The sequence below is a fragment of the Oreochromis aureus genome, linkage group 23 (genome assembly GCF_013358895.1).
Source record: "Oreochromis aureus strain Israel breed Guangdong linkage group 23, ZZ_aureus, whole genome shotgun sequence".
Classification (NCBI taxonomy): Eukaryota; Metazoa; Chordata; class Actinopteri; order Cichliformes; family Cichlidae; genus Oreochromis; species Oreochromis aureus.
The window spans coordinates 33622739-33642729 of record NC_052963.1 but is presented as its reverse complement, the minus strand read 5'-3'; the positions used below and the strand labels follow the sequence as shown (position 1 = coordinate 33642729).

The 19991-nt window shown below is 43.3% G+C and overlaps 1 protein-coding gene across 4 annotated transcripts in view; it reads left to right on the top strand.

The window, feature by feature from the left end:
- The window catches only part of atp10a (ATPase phospholipid transporting 10A), a 47179-nt gene extending 32760 nt beyond the window's left edge, over nt 1-14419 (top strand). For 3 of the 4 annotated variants that reach the window (XM_031730544.2, XM_039606740.1, XM_031730543.2), the window contains 10 exons: nt 43-169; nt 258-442; nt 2306-2654; nt 4438-4514; nt 5558-5683; nt 5775-5975; nt 8116-8196; nt 8635-8739; nt 10314-10501; nt 10677-14419. In XM_031730544.2, coding sequence (XP_031586404.1) covers nt 43-169; nt 258-442; nt 2306-2654; nt 4438-4514; nt 5558-5683; nt 5775-5975; nt 8116-8196; nt 8635-8739; nt 10314-10501; nt 10677-11319 — 2082 coding nt within the window. In that variant the 3' untranslated portion in view covers nt 11320-14419. The other variant, XM_039606741.1, reaches the window with a different exon arrangement.
- Nucleotides 14420-19991: the final 5572 nt, after the last annotated feature.

Sequence of the window (19991 nt, the reverse complement as noted above, 5' to 3'; positions counted from 1 at the left end):
GTGTGTTTGTGTGTGTGTGTAAACTTTTGGTTTGTGTGTCAGATTCTCAGCAAAGAGGAGTACGCCTGCTGGCTGCAGCGGCACTTGGCGGCTGAAACGGCCATTCAGGGAAGGGAGGAGCTGCTCTTTGAGTCGGCCCTGCGGCTGGAGACGAACCTCCATCTTCTGGGTAGCTCTCAGTTACAGCTGAAACTGTTATTATGAATGTAATTACTCTAATGTTGGAGAGTTTGTCACAGACTTACCTTCTCCTTCAGGAGCGACGGGCATTGAGGATCGGCTGCAGGATGGTGTGCCTGAAACTATAGCTTCCCTGCGGAAGGCGGGCCTGCAGATATGGGTGCTGACGGGGGATAAACAGGAAACTGCTGTGAACATCGCGTACGCGTGCAAGCTGCTGGACCCCGAGGAGGAGCTCCTGACACTGAACGCTGACTCTCAGGTGAGCAGCAGCAGCAGCCGGGTTTTAATAAACTCTGGTTTCCTAAACGTGGAGCGCTCTCACACCTGCACGCTGTAATTGGATTCTTGCTCATTTCCCCCTTGGTACCATTTGTTTTGGCACATGTGACCAATGCCAGCTTCCCTAAAAGGTCTTCCTTGGTCACAAATAAACTCTGCAGCACCGACTGCAAAGTGTACCTTATAGTCTTGAGCTAATCAAACAGCAGCAGATTCCTGTCTAGTAGCAGCTGGTGGACACATTGGTCGTTGCTGTGTGAACAGTGAGATCAGCACAGTCCTGTGGTGGTCTAAACACCATAGAAAAGTCAAAACTGAAAAAGTGGCTGTGATCGGCTGTGCCAAATTACAACAACAGTCTCCTCAAGGTGCTTTATATTGTAAGGTAGACCCAACAATCATATGACCCCCTATGACCAATCACTTTGGCGACAGTGGGAATGAAAAACTCCCTTTTAACAGGAAGAAACCTCCAGCAGAACCATGGCCATGTGCCGCGGCCGGTTGCGGCGAGAAGAGGAAACTCCTCTGTCATGTGAGCATCTCAAGCTCCTGCAGTGATGAATCACTGAAATGCTGGTAAAGACCGACCCCGGTCGTCTTTGCCTAACAACGTTTCAGAGGACGGAGTCTCAAGCCATTTAGATTCTTATTCACAGTCTAAATATTTTTCTACAAAAGTGATCGGCTGCCTGAAGAGAATAACTGATTGCACAATTTACTGCATTCATTTTGCATTGCTCAAGAACATCGCCTGTGAAACTGCACAGCAAATAATCAGATTTATTATCTGATTTAATTCATTTATCCCCAAAATTACAAATTGTGTCTTGTAGCATCCAAACACTGAACATAAGATTTAACAAAACAGCATAAATAAAGTATAATTACAGAAAAAAGAGCTCAATAGGTAACAAGCTGACTGTACTGTTGTAGGATGAAGTTGGCTCATAAAGCAAACTAAACCTGAATGCATTAAAATATCTGCTCTAAACCCAACCGACCCGAGGACAGGCAGAAGATCTTTATTTTAGTTACCTAAGTTTTAGCTCAAACTGACAGCAGAATGGGTGAAAAACGCCCCACAGAGCACAGGCTGGCTGCGATTTTTCTGTGGTGACGAGTCGGGTGGAAATGTACGACATGTGTCAAATCAACCTTCGGCTCCGCTGGTGGGATGACAAACAGCTAGCTTTGTGTTGGCATCATAGATTGTGTGTAAAGCGTTAGCTTTGTTGTCAGACCCACAGCTGTGTGTTGTTGTTTTCCAGACCGAGCACATCTTGATCTTTAGTGTCGCGTTCTTGTCTCTCTCTGGAATAAATCAGAAGAAATCCTCATTCCAAAAGATGGAGATCGCTCATGTTTGTGTCTGATCTGACTAAAGATTTTTTTTATTGGCCCATCCTACATGATGTGTTACTACTACAGACGTATGCAATGTGTTTACAGTAAAGCCTTACACAGGATTTAAATTCGTATTTGATCTCAAAGTATCCAAGCTCTGGAGCTCCGGAGATTGTTGCCGCTGGCATCAGTGATGATGTGAAAATTAAATTGGGAAGACTCTGACCAGCCTGCTGCTAACATGTAAACAACAGGATGTTTGACTGCAAGTTGTAGTGAAATCTGTTGTTGAATGTTGAATCAAATTTTCTCAAAATATTCATCGTGCATTTCTATTTGTGTCTGAAAACTCCTCCTTTATTAAAAAAGGACCCACAATGTTTGACTCTGTGCTGCTGAAGCATCTGCTTACCAGATGTGAAGCAGATCAGGCAGTTTTGATACGAATTAACATGCCGTCCTGACGCTGAACTCCAACCTCTTCTCTCTGAACCAGGAGGCGTGCGCGCTGCTGCTGGAGGAGAGTTTACACTACATCCAGGCCAAATTCCTCTGCAGCCCTTCAGGCCCAACCACCAAGACCTTCAACACTAACTTCTCGCCCTTTGACATCTACTCCTCTTCATCTCCGTCCTCCCAATCCACTCCCTTCCTGGTGCACCGGCTGGGCCTGGTGATAGACGGGCGGACCTTGGCCTACGCCCTGGATAAGAGTTTGGAGGATAAGTTTCTGGCCGTCGCGCGGAGTTGCCGTTCTGTCCTCTGCTGCCGGTCCACGCCGCTGCAGAAGAGCATGGTGGTCAAACTGGTGCGGAACAAGCTGAAGGTCATGACTCTGGCCATAGGTAAGGACCGGGTGAGCATATTCAGACACAGATGTGCCCGTTTTTATAATCCCGTCACACGCTCACTGCTGGACTTAAAAACAACTGACCTCACCCGAAGTAAAAACTAAATATTTGTCCTATCTCATGCTTGCATGTGTTTATAGTTGCAGACATAAAAATGAGGCCTATTAGGCTCTAACTGTGTGTTAAAGCATTCCTTACCTTTGAACGGCTTAAACTGTGAGCTGTAGTCTTGAACCTTCAGGCTATCCCAGCATGTAAGATCCCAGCAGCGTCCAGACAGATCAGAACGTGCCTGAGCTCTCGAGCACAGCTGCTAGCCTGCTCACAAGTTGCTCCCAAATATTAACGAGCTTGGATAAGGGATTTTTTTCTCAGCGTTGAAAGACATTTTTGGAACACACAGACTCTTCCAGACATTTGTACAAGTGACTTTGCCCATCTTCATCTTACTCTTTAGCTGTTCTAACGAACACATGAATGCCATATTTTAATTGCAGTGTGCACATCTGAACCTGCCAGCCCTGAACATTCAGTTTATTTACTTTATTCATTGCATCTTTACCTCATCGTGCAGCAAACTGGCTGCTACACAGCTCCAGTGAAACTCCTATATGTTCCTCCTGCTGTGATCTCTGTGTGAGCTGATTTTGAAATTTGCCTGAGATGGAGGTGCACCATTCATCATTCAGCCTCTGCTCTGAGTTATTCTTAGTATTTCTACACTTTCCCCTAATGAAGCTGCAGCAGCACAGAGGGGACGTGAGGACGTCACTGTGACCTGCGTTGGTCTTTTCTCTGTTTTCCATTTATTTGGTCCAGCTGCGCTCAGGAGGAGCAGGTTTTATTTGCCAGCGGGGCGTTTTTTCAGTCAGTGCTATGTTAGCTTTTGAGCTTTAATATCTTTCAGTACTTCAGTCTTATTATTCAGACGTGTCATGCTTCACGAGCTGGTACGGAGCCTTACACACATTATTTGTAATAATACTAAATTATGGCCTCCCGGGCCATTCTAGGGTTTTAACCAAGTATCTGACCAATAATATGGCTGCGATGGGGTTAATTATACTAACACACTGTCGAGTTCTGGTGAGAAAAATTCAAGGATTTAATTTGGGTGTTGCTGATCACTAATAAGCAGATACATAAACTTCTTCCACGCAGTCCATCATCCAAACATGGTCACTTCTGGCTCCAGAAAAACTGATATGGCAGCAGCCAAAATGCACTCTGGTTATACTTTTCTGAAAAAGTCGTGATGGCACATTAATCACGTTGTTCCATGCCACTCACAAAAAAATCCAGCCTTGTGAATTCTCAGTGAAAAATGGAAAAAGGAAAAAAAATTCCAGCCAACTTCTATTTGAGTGCTTCTCACCACCTACCTTTCATTATCAGCCTGTGCTGCCACTGCGGTGCCATTGTGACAACAAAATCCTCCTCCTCTCCCACTCCACCACCTGTAGTGACAAAAAGAAGGGAAAACAAATCTATCCACACATCCGGAGATACCGCCTGTCGGCTGCCGCAGCAGGAAGGCCTCTGCCTCATGGGAGGCCAAGCCGCCGAGGTGGCGAACGGCACCGCAAGCACGCGGCTCGTATAACGGCTGAGGAGTCTGTGAAAGCTTCACGTTCCTCTCGCAAACACGGGGCACGCCGGCTTCTCCATCTTGTCGTCTTCACGCTCGATAAAGGCCCCCCCCCCTCCTTATAAACTGATGTACCTCCTCCTTCTAACGGTCTATTTTCTCTCTTTCACTTCCCCACATTAATCACAGGAGATGGGGCCAATGACGTCAGCATGATCCAGGTCGCAGACGTGGGTGTGGGGATCTCAGGACAGGAAGGCATGCAGGTAAGGTGATGAATAGAGTGGCACACGGGGCAGAGAGGAGAGGAGAGGTGGGTGATTTACGGTGGGCTGTAAAAAAGCAGCGCAGCCTGAGAGCTCCTGAGAGCGCGAGGAGCTGCAGATAAAAGATTGGGGAATTGGGAAGAGGGGGAGACACTAGCATTCTTTAGGGTTGTTAATGGCTTTTCATTACACTTAAGTGCGGTTTTTAGCCCACATCCATGACCATCCTCTAAATAGGATTGCCTGTGCTGTGCTGAGTGAGCAGGATGGCCCCGTGTCCTGCAGAGAAGCAGCACGGCGTGGACGCTCAGCTCCAAGGCCACGGCTGAGAGAGCATCTTCACGAAGAAAAACCTCCTCCCCTCCGCTCGTTTACCTGCAGCACCCTGCTCCACAGCTGTGCTCTTATGATGGAGATTCCCAATTAACTTTCAGGGGAGGCTTTGCCGGCACGCTGCTGTGTAGCACATCTGCTAAAGCCTCAGTATCCTGTCTTTAACCAAGCCGCTGCATTAATTACCGTTAATCAAACTGCCACTTAATGAGACAGCGGTCACTCTCGGGGACTCCGCCGCACACCACGCGCTGAGACGCTCTTTACTGCACCCCGGGCCTGCACGCGCTGCTGCATTATCATTAACGCACCATTCGTCTATTAGCGACGCGCTCCCTGTGTAGTCGTTAGGAGGGGTTATTGGAGCGCAGCAGAAGCGAGAGGCCTGCTGTTGTTTCTGTTGCTGACAGCCGAGAGGTGCCGTAAAGGGTTAGCGGGCGGCATTTATGATGTAAAAGCAAGGCTCAGTACTGGGAGTGTTTTGCACGGTGATGGATGAGACTGACAGCTTCCTGCCGCACTAACGGTGAATCCCAAGAGGGAGGGCAACTCGTTTACGAGTTATTGCTTTGGAAAGATTATACCCGCTAAAGATTCATTAAGAAGAGGCGAGAACAGCCAACGAGTAACTGCCTAATGTGTGCTCGTCTCGTGTACGTAGGAGAGAGGCGGCAGGAGACTGAACGTGTGGTTCTTGTGGTGTTCTGCAGGCAGTGATGGCAAGCGATTTTGCCCTCCCACGTTTCCGGTATCTCCAGAAGCTCCTGCTGGTACACGGGCACTGGTGCTACTCCCGCCTGGCTAACATGATCCTGTATTTCTTCTACAAGAATGCAGTAAGGCCCCTCCCAGTGCACACAGATCTGAGTCAGAAAGGATGAGGTGTTCTGCTTTTTCTCACTGCTTCCATCCCATTTGTTCCCTCAGATGTTTGTGGCGCTCATCTTCTGGTATCAGTTCTACTGTGGCTTCTCAGGTTCAGCCATGATTGACCAGTGGTATCTCATCTTCTTCAACCTGATGTTCTCTGCTTTCCCACAACTCATTACGGGCACTCTGGACAAAGACGTGTCAGCAGAGACTCTCCAACAACTACCTCAGCTCTACGTGAACGGCCAAAACTCCGAGGTGCGCTCCCTACTAATGATCTGAGAGCACATTTCAAATTTTTAATAACAATAATGTGGAAAAAAAAACAAAAAACTGAAAAGTAGACCGGGTGTCTGTCTCCTGAATCCAAACTGGGAGCTGATTCCACAGAAGTGCCTCCCATTCTACTTTTAAATACTCTTGGAACCACAAATAAACCAGGAGTCTAAGAGCAACGTTTTAGGATAGTCTGGTCCGAGGTCTTTAAGATGTGATGTGGCCTGGTTGTTCTGGACTTCATAGATAGGGAGAAGGATCTTCAGTCCCAATTCTGGATTTAACAGGGAGACAGTGAAGATGACCAAATATGGGAGAAATATGAGCGCTGTATCTACACTAGGGCAGGGCAATATGGTCAAAAATATTTATCACGATATACATTAGAAAATTTGCGATAACGATATAACTGACAATATAAATTAACGCGAGACAAAATACTTTACAACTCCACAACTTTATTAGTGCAAAAAAAACCCAACAACAATGTATTTTCACTTAAACAAGCAGTTTTTTATGTGCATTAAAGCTATATAAAAATTTAACAGTGCAAATGCAAATTCTTTGCTGACAGTTTAACCAAAAGGCATTTCCAGTGGAAATTGGTCGACATATCCTGAGCATAACCATGTATAATATCCACAAAGCTTAAAAAGAGGTTATACACACACAATGGGGTAATATTTTGTTGAAGTACAGTATGTATCACTCCGCGAGGCTCCCGACTACGGTAGCCCTAATGCTCCGACAATCCATCAAGCGGTGCGGCTTCGTAGCTTACCAAAGTCGTACTAAAACATTTTTGACAGATTTTTTGAGCGCCGTGTACCACATAAAATCGGTTCGGTAATAACGACGGCCCGCTTGCATGCTCTACCAAAAATTGTGCTTTGTTGTGTATCTGACGGATGAAAGCCAAACCAGCTCCCCACCAACTGAAGTTGCACCATTTTTACAAACCATTTCTGGTTCATCTGTTTCATTCAACAATCCGCTTTCGCCCTTCTCATTCTCCGTCACCGCCATGGTTTTTCCGCATGTGCGTATGAAAATAAAGGCACTGCGCATGCACGTTTTACCCATATTCTATCGCGATATTTCATTTTCTTATCATTGCCTAACATTATACCAGTATTACCGTGAACAGTATGATATGGCCCAGCCCTAATCTACACCCAGTTAGTACTCCCTCTATAGCATATTAGATCAGCTGAAGGCTTTTTAGAGAGCTTTTACAAAAGTCTGATAATAAGAAATTCCAGTACACCAACCTAGAAAAATGCATGAACTAGTTTTTCAGCATCACTCTAAGGCAGGATGTTTGTAGCTCCGTAGTGTAGTAAGTTTACACAAATGGCTAACACAAATTGTGGCTGTTTCAGGTGCTGAATTATCTGTGAGCCAAAAGCCCAGACTGCTCTAAACACTCAGTTTCACACAGTGTTTACTACTACTGTTGACTCATATGAGAGAGCAAATGTCCCTACTGTAGTTATCTGTCATAGAAGCCCCGCCTTCTGTTTGTGAAAGGCAGCCAATCAGAACAACGTTAGCTTAAAGGCAAGTTGGCTTGAAATGAGGGGTTCCAGTGAGCCCTAAACTCTTAATCATGCAAAGTTCTCCACGATTTAGAGTCTAAGAATTAAACTCGGTATTACCATGAGGGGTTTTTTTTCCTCTCCCTGGCATAGGTGAAAGACTTCACTCTTTGCTCCAGAGAAAACCCAGTTTGTCAGTCTTGACTCAAAGGTCAAGAATAAGCCGGAATTCATTTTGCATGCTGCATATATACATTCAGTTTAGACTCAGAAATCCACATTTTTCCTAAATAAAATGAATTTATGTTATAATATGCCATGATTTCTGTCATTAACCTTTGATTTCTAGTGTAAATCTTAGCGTAAAGGTTAAAACTGTTTCACTTCATCATTGTTTTGATGGGTCATTAATGTTATTTCTGACCCAGAATTAATCAGGACTAGTCCACTGGTTCTGGTATCAAATGTAGGTAATAGAGACATTTTTATGTGGAGTCTCGTGTTTTGAATATTTACATTTTTAACATTTTTCCTCTCCACAGTCACACTGATGCTGACTCTAAGTGTCTGTGTTTATCCTGCAGGAATATAAGCCATATATGTTCTGGATGAACATGATTGATGCCTTCTACCAAAGTCTCGTCTGCTTCTTCATTCCTTACTTTGTAAGTGTCACTTCTGCCATTCGAGTTGTACCTTTTTGTTTGGTTTTCAGTGTTGATTTTAATGTTTTATGGTCTTTACATTGTTGTTAACATGGATTCGTCAGCGACAAAATTTATTCATTTATCATTTATTTATTAATTTCTTTAAATTTTACTTTAAAAGAATGTTTTCAGTACATAGCATGAAATTGGAAGTGTTGCAGAGATTGCTGAGCTCAAATTTGTATTTCTACAAAACTGCAATGCATTCAATATATATCAATAAATGCACAAAAAATCCTTTAAAATACAGAAATTCAGTGAGATCCTCCTATCAATATGTAAGGTGTGGTCTTATGTTGTTTTTTTGGAAGGTGGTCGATTTTCAGTTCTAGCAAGCACGAAAATCTATTTTCTGTATTTTTTTTTTTTAATGAAATGTTCTTCTATGCTACCCAGGCCTATGCTGACTCTGACGTAGACCTGTTTACATGGGGAACTCCCATCACCACCCTCGCCTTATTCACTATTCTGCTACATTTGGGCACCGAGACCAAAACATGGGTAAGAAATCTGATTATAAAGCCAAGAGATGACAGCAGCGATCCCTGATGTTTATTTAAAAATAAAAATAATTTTAAGCTCATGGTCAGTCTGCTTTGGATGGTTACAGCATTATAATGCTCAAAATCTCTGTGGGAGAACATGAGTGGGATTTTTATTTCCAAAACCTCATATTCATATAAAATTTCGATCAAACAATAGCAGTATAATGTCCTCGTAAGTGGATATTTCCAAACCAGTTATTAACAAATTAATATTTTATTGTATGCAAAATGAGTGTTAACTAAAGTTGGGGCTATTTGTAAAATTTTCATCTTATCAATTATTAGAAAGCGTCATTCATTAGAGCTGCTCTGTGTTTGCAGCGTCAGACAGACTACACCGCATCACAGCACGCCAACACCTCTACATCGCCACAGAGCTCAGACATGCTGCTCATAAACTGTTGAAATTTATGACCTTGCTCTGAGTCCGAGTCTTCTCCATCATCTCTGTGGCTGTAAATTCAGCCTGACGAGGGTTTTTTTTTTAAAAACACATGGGAAGAGTGTCCTTTTTACTTACTGCCTTCATGGACACGACTGCCCCTCATTTAGAGGCGCTTTCATTAAAAGGAGCACGATGGAAGGTACACCTCCACACACTCAGCTGGCAGGCCCTTCATTTTCCTCGCTGCTCAGGAACATAATGCATGCCTGATTGGTAAACTGGTGTGAAAGTCAATTAAAGGTAGGTAGGTGACAGCAGCCCCCTCCTCCCCCAAAATACAGAAGCTGTGAGGCTGTAATTAATTACGTGTGTCAGGACAACACTTCGGTGAGCCATTGTACACGATTCGCTGTGTCAGATGTCAGATCAGCCAATCATCTCCGGGATGCAACATGAGGAGTTTTTTCCCCTCGCTGACTAAACTCCTTTTAGGGCACGAGAAGACGGTTTCACATCCACACTTCTGTCTTTCTGCCTGGAGGAAACTTCTTTAATGTAGCCTAAATGTACAGCAGGCTTTAGCTTCCAGTCACGTTTACCTTCATTTAAATATATATGTTAATAACATTTTACAGGCAGTAAATCAAATCACTGTGTATCACTTATAGAGAAATGGAGAGTCTTTGTTCATCTGATTCTCGGGAAAGGGCGGCAGCAGGGAGAGTTTCACAGTTTGATCCTGGAGTTGAAGCTGAATCACGACCGCTTTCGTACATATTTCAGGATGTCCGTGGGGCAGTTTGAGGTCTTGTTGAGGAGGCAGAGAAATCATTTCAGACGGCAGATTAAAACAGTATTATTTTAGTATTTCCGTGTCATTGTATATTCAGTAGCAGTGCGTGTTTTGCACTACGAGCAAACTTGGTGAGATCTGATTATTCGCATGTGAGAAATTGAGCTTTGTTTGGAAAAATAAATGCTGTAAAATTACGTGGTTGGTGTGAACGCCTGCGTTAAGAACAGGTGAGTGTGAAAAGTATTTTTAACACACAAAATATTCACAGATTTTACGCATCCAGTGTGTAAAGTCTTATGATTTTAAGTTTCTGTTACTGTTTCTCATCCTCGTGTCCCTCCCCCTGTAGACGTGGATGAACTGGATGTCGATCGCCTTCAGTATCGCCTTATTCTTCACCGTGGCGCTGTGCTACAACGCCTCCTGTCCCGCCTGCTACTCGCCTTCCAACCCCTACTGGACCATGCAGAGGCTGCTGCAGGAGCCCCTCTTCTACCTGCTGTGCTTCATCACGCCTATCGCTGCGCTGCTGCCTCGGTACACCGTGTTCAGTTTGTGGATGAGTGAAAACACGAGCCTGTTTTTCAAATATTTATGATCCGAGTGCTGAATTACGTCTGTTATTGATACCAGATGCCTTTCATGTTTATCCCAGCCGCCTGGCGTTCTTCGGTGGAGCGACGCTGATGTCTGTCTCTGTTTTACTTTTCAGATTTTTCTACAGGGCGTGTCAAGGCACGCTGTTCCCGAGCCCAGTCCAACTTGGAAGGCAGTTGGATAAACTCCCCGCTGACATCCGCAGGAACATCCTCAGCCTGAGTCGGGTCAAGGTGGGGTCGCCGCTCTGCCCCAAGCTTCCCTTCCTGTCCCTCGCTAAGGCTTCGCCTAAAGGTTACAATAAAAAGGACCGGAGGAGCGTCTCTGGCTCTAAACAGGGGCCTCTATTACAAACAGATGAAGCAAAGAGAAGCCCGCTGCAGCCCACAGACAGCGATATGCACCTTTCAGATCTCTATACACCAGCTCCGTCAGAAGTAGACACCCTTCCCTACACCAAAGACAACCCTGCCCCGTCAGGGGAGCTGCAGACTTCTTCCGCCGCAGACTCGGAGCATCTCGATAAGACTATAGAGCCGTCAGATGTGAATCTGTCCAGCTGTGTCACCTCCACACCTCTGCCCGCTCAGGCAGACGGCGTGCAGCTGAGCATGCCCCCCGACGGAGCCTCGCAGTGCGTCAGATACACGAGGAACTCAGAGGAAAGACTCAAATCTGAGCACGCCGTCAGTCCGGCACACAGGACAGAGCCGCCGACAGAACGGCCGCTGCAGGCCGCCTCCTTCAGTCTTAACTAGAAATCCAATTGCACAATAGTTTTGTTTTTTTAAAGATCTAAATATATTTTTCAAGCAGATTCTTTTATGAAACATGCAAAGAGGTACTTTATATTTTGGATGTAAATCTAAAGCAGAGATATTTTTGCCTTTTGGGAGATTTATTTGTCTGATACTGGGAAACTTAAAGTTCACACAGAAACATCTCAGTACTCCGTCAGGTCTTAATGAAAAGAAGAGCAGAGAGATTCCACCGTGATATGGTACCCAGTTCGTTCTTTCAGCTTGGCCTGTAAATGCACCAAGACCTGGATCGGAGGCGCCCGTGGCCTCGAATCGGTGCTGATGAGGAAAGAAGTTCCCGTACTTTACTTATACTTTACGTCCACGCAGAAGCATATTTCTGTGAGGACTTCCATGCAGATGATACCAAAGGTTTATATTCACGTGCAGCAAGTTGTGGAGCTGGCTCGGTGCACATTTTCTTCTTGTTGCTGGATCGGGAAACATAGAAGTCTGTTTCTAGCTGTTCTCTTGCACAGTAAATTCTTCTGAATAATAATTATTAGAGCTGTTGGCTGTAAAGTTATTTGTGCATTATGATCAAGAAATCGTCATTTCAGTCTTTATGCACTAAGAATCCACCAGGAATTATGCTCTGTGTGTGTGTGTGTTTGTTTCTATGAGGTTAAGACTTGGTTTGAAATGGTTAGCGTTAGGATTATGTTCAGATTAGGGTTGGGGTTAGACGTTTAGCTGGGCCGTGGAATACGCTACGTCCTCGCAAAAGCAAAACTTTTATATACGTGTGTGTGTGTTTGTGTGTGTTTATCCAACAACTCATTGGATCTCTTTTAAGAGCCAGTTCCACATAAATGTAGATTTGGTAACTGTTGCCAAGAGTTGAGGTCAATTCGGTTTCCATGACTGTCTGTCAAATATGAAGCTAAAGTCGGAGGCGTTATTTTCTAAAAATAAATAAATAAATAAGAATAATTTTAAAAACCTGCTTTGCAGCATCTCTAAAGCTCATTAATTAACATTTCATAACATCTCCTTTGTTTCATTTCTGTAATCACCATATCATAAAGATGATGTATGTATCAGTTGGTTGACATTTCACATTGCTAGCGGTTAGCTGCTTCTGTCTTCACCTTCATGTACTGAACCCGTCACTTGTCCGAACGGCGCTACACCAAGCATCCAGCAACAAGTCAGCCTCCACCCGAGTGGAAACCCTCCTCTGTGTGTCTGTGCAGATGTTTTGCAGATGTCCTCTCATCTGCATCCTTTACAGTTTTACTAGGAAGCACTTTAAAAGCCTCATTTTGCTTTTAGCTTTTCAGTTTTTAAACACCATGTTTACAGTGGTGGATATTTTTACTTTAAGCTGTTTCTCTCTGCTCTTCGACTTTATACACAGCTAAGCTAACTCTATCATAAGAAGCAGGATTTTTGCTACCATAAGCTTTTTTTGTCTTGTTTTTTTTTTAGTCTGACTCTTATCATGTTTGATCTTTGGCCCTGTGCGAGTAACAGAGTAGCATTTAACTAAATGCAATCTTAAAACTGGAATTATTCTGACAAAGATTTATATCTTCATAAGCAACGACCGGTACTCAGGAGGTCTTGGCCTGTGCAAATGGCCTGACTCCAAATGATATCTGATGGGCTGTGTGGCTTCAGCTTAATATTTAACACAAACATGAGAGAGAAGGATCAAATTTCTTTTGTTTGTGAGGAAAAGCCAGTTGGAAGGAGCTTATTTCACACAGAGTAGAAACTGGGCGATTGATTCCCAGAATAAGAAAAAGGGGCATTATTTTGAACTTTTACTCATGAAAAGCTAGGCTAATGCTAATGAGTGAAATAATAAATACATGAAGCTGAGCGTAACAGAGGCACCGCTTAGTCTGTGCAAGTCCCCTTTTTTCCATTTATGTCATGTGTTTAGTTTATCTGAAGCCCGTCTGATTTTATTTTTTCTACAGCTGTAAACCAAATCCTCGGGGCTCAGTCTGTCCCAGATCTTAAAGAGACGGCTTTAAGTTTGCACTTTGAAAGCTTTGAGGTGCTGAGTGTCGTCGGTGCTGCTGGGAGAGCTGGAGCTTTGCACCCCTCTTACCTTTGCAGACACAGTTTGTGGTTGAGCATTTAAAGCAGCAGCACCTTTTTAACATTTTCTGAAGGGCGTGTCTCATTCCAGGATGTTTTTGTAAAGAGTTCAACTTTTGGCAAAGGTCATCTATATATTCTACGTGCCTTAACACTGGATAAGAAATGAAAAATGTGCTCGTGATGCTGATTCTGTTTGTTTAATGATGACGGAGCATATATTCGGAGGCTGCAGGCTCTGTGGTTTCTCTCCTGTCCTTTTGCACATGGTGCTTGTTCCTTTGGCATGCTGTTGTCTGCAGTCTGTTCACTTTGTTTCAGAGGTTCTGTCATTTGAGGTGTTGCACTTTGTGTGCCAGGCTGAAGCTTGAGCGTTTCTGCGATCCTACACACACACTGTCACACAGCGTATCTGAGCATATTCGATATTTTTCTCTTTATTTTTCTTTTGGTTGCTGCATCGGCCGAATGTGAGCTTCACTGTTTGAATGGTTTCACTCTCAATGCTGATCAGCCACAGCATTAAAACTTTTTTTTTTTAAACCACAATTATTTTGAACCACAGTAGTTTTTGAAAAGTCAATGAGACATTAAGCCGTCATGTTAAATAGCTGCCAGGTTCATGGGATGTGAGATGGGTTATTGTTGACCGAGACCAGAAAAACAGCGAGTCGCTCCACTTTTAAAGCGATCACTAAATTAATTTAGGAAGACATCGAAGCGTTCAAGGTGTTAAACTCTGCCACTGGCAGCCGGTGAAGCCATGCTTCTACCAATCAGATCTGCTTTTTATGTTGTGGCTGATCAGTATATTGAAAGGTATTGATCAGAGATTTTGGGTTAAACACTGAAAAGCTGCAGCCGGTCACCAACGTAGAAAAACTGTTTTAGGTTTTTATTAATATTTCACATTTTTATCAGTTCTTTGGCCTTTGAGCAACTGGAAATTTTCTGTACATGGCTACTTTTGAACAAAATAAAAATGATAATAAAGAATTTATGTATGCTTTCCTGGTCTTATTAATATACATTGACTTATATTACTTATGTTATGTATAGCAGGCTTGCCCACTATAAACTTGAAACCAGTGAGCCAGTGATCATACCCTGGATAATTCTCCTTTCTGACTTTCAGAATCAACATAATTTACTAAATTAAGTTCAAATTTTATTCAACAAAAGCTCAGACTTGTGTCTGAGACCATAAACACATCAGGAAAGTGTTTACTGGGGTCCCAGACTGAGGGAGATGTGCACCATATTCCCCATAGACTTCAATTCAATTTCAAATTTTGTATAATCTGAGTCGCCCCCTGCTGGCCGTTAGAAAGAGTGCAGGTACTCCCACATTAGCATCGCCAGCTTTTTATTCTAGTTTTGTAGTCCGGTGGGAAAATCCTGATTCGAAGTAGAGTCTAACAGTCTATGTGTTTTTTAAAGCTCATCTTCCGTTTCCTTCTCTCGATCCATGTGCTGTACAGTCCCCTCAAATTAATGACCATCGCAGCACTTTCTCCTCTCCACTGAGATAATGATGACTCCTTCCCTCATCAGCTGTTTTTTTTGGCTTGTTTGTTTGTTTTTTCTGCCTACGCATGAAGGTGTGTGACTTTGAGCAAAGCTTTTTGTTTTGGGGGTTGCATTGCTGATAAGTAACATGGGTGTCCGTGGATCAGGAGGTACAGCGGGTCCTCCACTCGGTGTTTCGTTCCCCAGCTCCTCTAGTCGGCATGTCGAAGTATCCTTGGGCAAAATACTGAACCCTGAGTTTCCCCTGATTCATCCACGAGTGTGTGAATGTTAGGTTAAAAGTGTTTAGGGTGAATGGGTGAATAAGGTTTGTAGTAAGAAAGTGCTTGAAGTGTTAAAATAGAGTAGAAAAGCACAGAAGTACCAATCCATGAACTGACTTTTGTCAGTTTTATGATGAGAATTAATGTAAAAGATTTATATTATCATTAAACAGGCTCCACTTGGATTGAAGACTTACTCTAATTACTTTTTAAATCACCTGCACAACGAGGCTCATTCGCAAGTTAATAGAGTTTGATTAGAATTTTTATCATAAAGGAGCTCCATTGATTGTGGCCATTAAAGAGGCCCAGGCCCTCTTCGTGACCCGTAGTTTTAACGAGCTTAAATCAGAGTATTTTCAATTTCCCAAGCTGCCTCGTATATATAACGTGGTCCACCGCAGCAGTCGGGGAGCTGGATCGTGGGAGTGATGATGCTTTAAGAGCCTCTCCTTTTCCACTCCTTTCTTCCTGAGACGTTTTGTTCATTTGCACCAGTGAGGATATGCAATGCATCATTTCTGATTGCAAATAATAAATGAAAGATTTTTTTTTTCTTTTTTTTGTGAGCCAGGGCCATCTGTCTTCCAGTTGGTGGAGGCATTGCGAGGCTCCGTTCTGCTCTGTCACGTAGGAGTGGCTCAGAAAAAGCATTATTGCACTTTTTCAGTCTAACTTCCCACTGACACAGGAAGCCTGCCAACAGAAACAGCAGGGACACCAATAAACAGAACACAGAGATAGACAAACACCTACGAGCAGTTCAGGGTCTTTGGTTCACCTGAGAGTAAACTGTGTGAGGAAACACTACAAGAAAAACATGACTAAGAGACCTATTTATGGGTTAATTCTTACACTTTTAATAGTAGTTTTTAGAAAAGTCCTTTGGATGATTTTTCCAGCCATTCTTAAATTTTTCAGACCTTTATTTGGGTCCGGGTCATAGAAGCAAATGTTTAAGAGGGTTTCCAGGGTTTCACTTGGACATACCAGAAGCACCTCACATCGGAGGCGCCAAGGAGGCATCAGGGTCATCTACTCCAGGACCCTCCCGGATGACTGAACTCCTTACTTGTCCCTTAGGGAGGGGTGCTTGTTTTTGAGATGCTTTCTTTTAGTCATCACTCAGAACTCGTGGCCACAGTGACTCCCCATGAGTTGTGTAATCCAAGGCAGTAGAGTCTCTCCAGGCAATCCCGTCCTGGTTGAGGAGTCAGGCTAAGAATGATGCAGTATCATAATTGATATCCATCTTTTTTTCTTTCTTTTTTTTTACGCTTATCCAATTTGGGGGCTAGAGCCTATCCCGACTCCTATAGGGCGAGAGGCAGGGTACACCCTGGTCACGTCCCCACTCTTTCTCAGGGCTAAAACAGAGACGGACAACCGTCGCACTCACATTCACACCTACGGCCAATTTAGAATCACTGATTAACCAAACCCCACTGACTGCACGTCTTAAAGTGTGGGAGGAAGTGTGAACGCCACACAGAGAAGGCCCCGGCCAGGTGCTGGAATCAAACCCAGGACCTTCTTGCTGTGAGGCAACAGTCCTACAGTCTGAAAATGTTCACCTATAGCTAGGAAAAAAAACCCACTGACCTAAAAATGTGCCAGACAGCAGACACTGTTTCTTGGTAATTTAATTTTCTAATTTACAAAACAGGAAAAATTGAAAAAAATGAACTATGAAGAAGTATTATGAAGACATGTATTGGAAATGCTTTTTGTTTTACACATAAAGTTAAAAAACTATTTCAGAATGACCAGATGCTTAGTTGGTATAAAGACCAAACTCGTCACACCAACTGAGCGGGGACATCTCTAAAACAGAGGATCTTTGTGCCGTGAAGTGTGAAGCAGAAACCTTTATGTAAGCATATTTTCTTGTTTTTGCCTCACGAGCAGTTCAGCGGCCCGTTTGCCTGAGCGTGTTGTGATAATGTCGACATTTGCTGAAGTGTTAAAAATCCCCTGCGCTGATGAGCCCGTGTTATGAGCCAGCTCTGAGGACGTCTCTAAGGTACATGTGTCCCGATCGCACGAGACATCACCTCCGTCGTGATCGTCTCGGTGACCCCTGTCTCTGCCTGCTGTCTGGCACATTTCCAGGAATTGCTTAACACCCGTGATATAAAATGATCCTCTCCATCCTACGTCCTGCCCTGCATGCAGTCTGCAGCATCTTCTCTGGAACTCTGGACCACCCTGTAGTCTCACTCCCAGTCTGCATCGCAGAGGCTAAAAACACAAACACTTTTTTTTTAGTTTGAACTTCATTGCCGTGTTTCTGCTTTTGTTCTTGTTTCAGCGATTATGAGATAACTGGGAGACTTAATGAGCAGTTAAAAACTCCTTCTGACACATAGTAGAGAGAGTAACAATGATCTGTTAAATATTCTGTAACAAGTAAAAGTCTAAGATTCTAAATTTTACTTAAATCTCAGTAACTTTTTTGTTCTAAATCAAACAGTCGCTTATTTCCTGTGGGTGTATTAATTAAATGATCTGGACACAGTTTTGGCCTTACTGCCAGTTTTTGTCAGTGGTCATTTAAAAATCCCCCAAACAAACAACCAAAAAAAACCCAAATCCCTGCAGCCCACAGAGCATTTTCCCACAGATGACTACTATTAATACTGCAGAATTCTTGCAAACAAAGTATTTTTCCCTCATCTTACCGAGTTATATTCAGCTGATGTCTCATGTTTTATTTTTGTCATGATAATAAAGACTGAACAGACCAAGGATCCTGCAGGATGGTGCAGCTGATCACAGAGTAGCAGGCCACTTGAAGATCTGAAGGCTAGCAATACAATAGAAGGTGGGCAGTGGTGTGTTAGGTGCCTGGGGGCTCTCCTCTTACTTTGATGGGCTGGGTGGGGTGCTGGAGTTGGAGTTGGTGGATCCTGCCAACTGTATTTTTTCCCCCCTATCCTTTCTCTTCCCTTGGTCTGCCTCCCTGTGTCATGATGTGCGCCTCAAAATGATATTCAGGTAGTCTGTATGACCCCCACGTGTTTGCATACGTGCTCCTAAACTTTACTTAGTTTTTTTGAGGCAACGAGTTTGCATAACTTTAAGTTCTGGGAACTAGTGAAGCTTATGTGTAAATTCAATAAGGAAGATCTGTAATCACTCATCTGCTTTTCTGTTTACATGTCTGCTGCTTTCCCACGCTCTCGATTCCGACATACTTCATGTTGTACTCTGACTAAAAAGTATTCCTTTAATTTTTTTTTAGCAGTGTATAAACCTATTTTATTCACATAAGAGATAAGAACCTTTTTTATAAAAGGAAAGTAATATTCAGAGCTCAGCCTTTTCAGTTTAGCGTAGCCTCTCACTGATGGTTTGAATCCATGTGTTGTGGGACAGTATTATCGCCTCTCTTTCATAAAGGATGCTCCAGTGTCTACTCTGCTAAAGCAGGATATAAAGAAGGCTCTGAAGCTTCTTTCCTGAATATCTTGAGAGTTCAAACAGCTCTGATTATGGCTACTTCTGGGTCGCTGAACCATCCTAAACAAAACTCACTATTTGACCACACCCATCATTTCCTGGTTATGGGACCTGCCACTGCAGCCAAAGTACTTCTCCATACTGAATACTCCTTCTCAGCTTTTGCATAATACAACAGTTTCTTTAGACAGAGAGTTCATTCAAATCCAAACATAGTTTCAAAGAGACAGAAATCATGAGGGGCCAAAACAAGAAGTTTCCTGCACACATGCGACCTGTTTGAAAGTAGGTCTGGTTGGGTATTTTAAAGCAGTTCTTCTGATTTAGCTTAAAGACATAAAGTTTCCAAACTTTAAACTTACAGCTTTAAGGTTTTAAATTTTTAGAAGAGCAGAAATAAACATGTCTACAGCAAACACGTTTCCCCCTTATAACTAACCCATATCCATACTGGAGTTAGGGGTGTGGTCACCTTGATTGACAGGTATCCTTGTGCCTCATCTCCACTGCTTTGACTCATCGAACTGGACCTCTACCTCTTTTTTAAATGTAGTTATCTGAGTAATAACTTGCTGTGTGCCATCGGCACTAAAGAGCTCCAGTTTTGGTGATTGAAATGAGGAAGTATAACCTGGAAACGCACTGGTGTTTATGAGGTGCTTTGTGTGCTCACAGTGACTCCCAGTGTTCATGTGGGTTACTGCGGCCATGATGAACAGTCCTGGAAAAGACCCTGGTGCAAAGAAAGACACAAGCATTGAAAGATCTGCTGTTTTAAGTGTCCTAGTTGGCATGTTTATTTGGAGTGTAATCACTCAGAGCTCATTTTAGCACAGATGTGATTTGAAATGTAGCTTGGAGGCTGATGAATGTAAGAATGTAAATCTGTTAAGTCTCTCCTGCTGAGCTAATATTTGCTGTATTCTGACCTCCACTTTTAGTAGATGAAGGCCTCTTGCTGTGCAGTGTGACACAGAGGATTGATAGGCACGCAAACCAAATGTCACACAAAGAAAACTGTATATCGGGTTTGAACACTGACAGAATAACAAACATCTCCTCTGCACCATGAGAGCAATGCACATGGATTAGATAATGCATAATTTACAAGGCGGTTTTGACTGTACCTGCTCTGCGTGTCAGCTTTGATTTATGGTGGCTGAATATGATTTAGAGGTTATGAACGAGATGGCAGTGTGTGCTGGCCCACATCAGCTCTGAGAGTATTCAGACTCATGCTATATATTGTGTTCCGTCTCTTCAGTTAAAACTTTCCCATGATTATACTCGAGCAAGGGATTTTCAACATAGAATTCCTAAAAA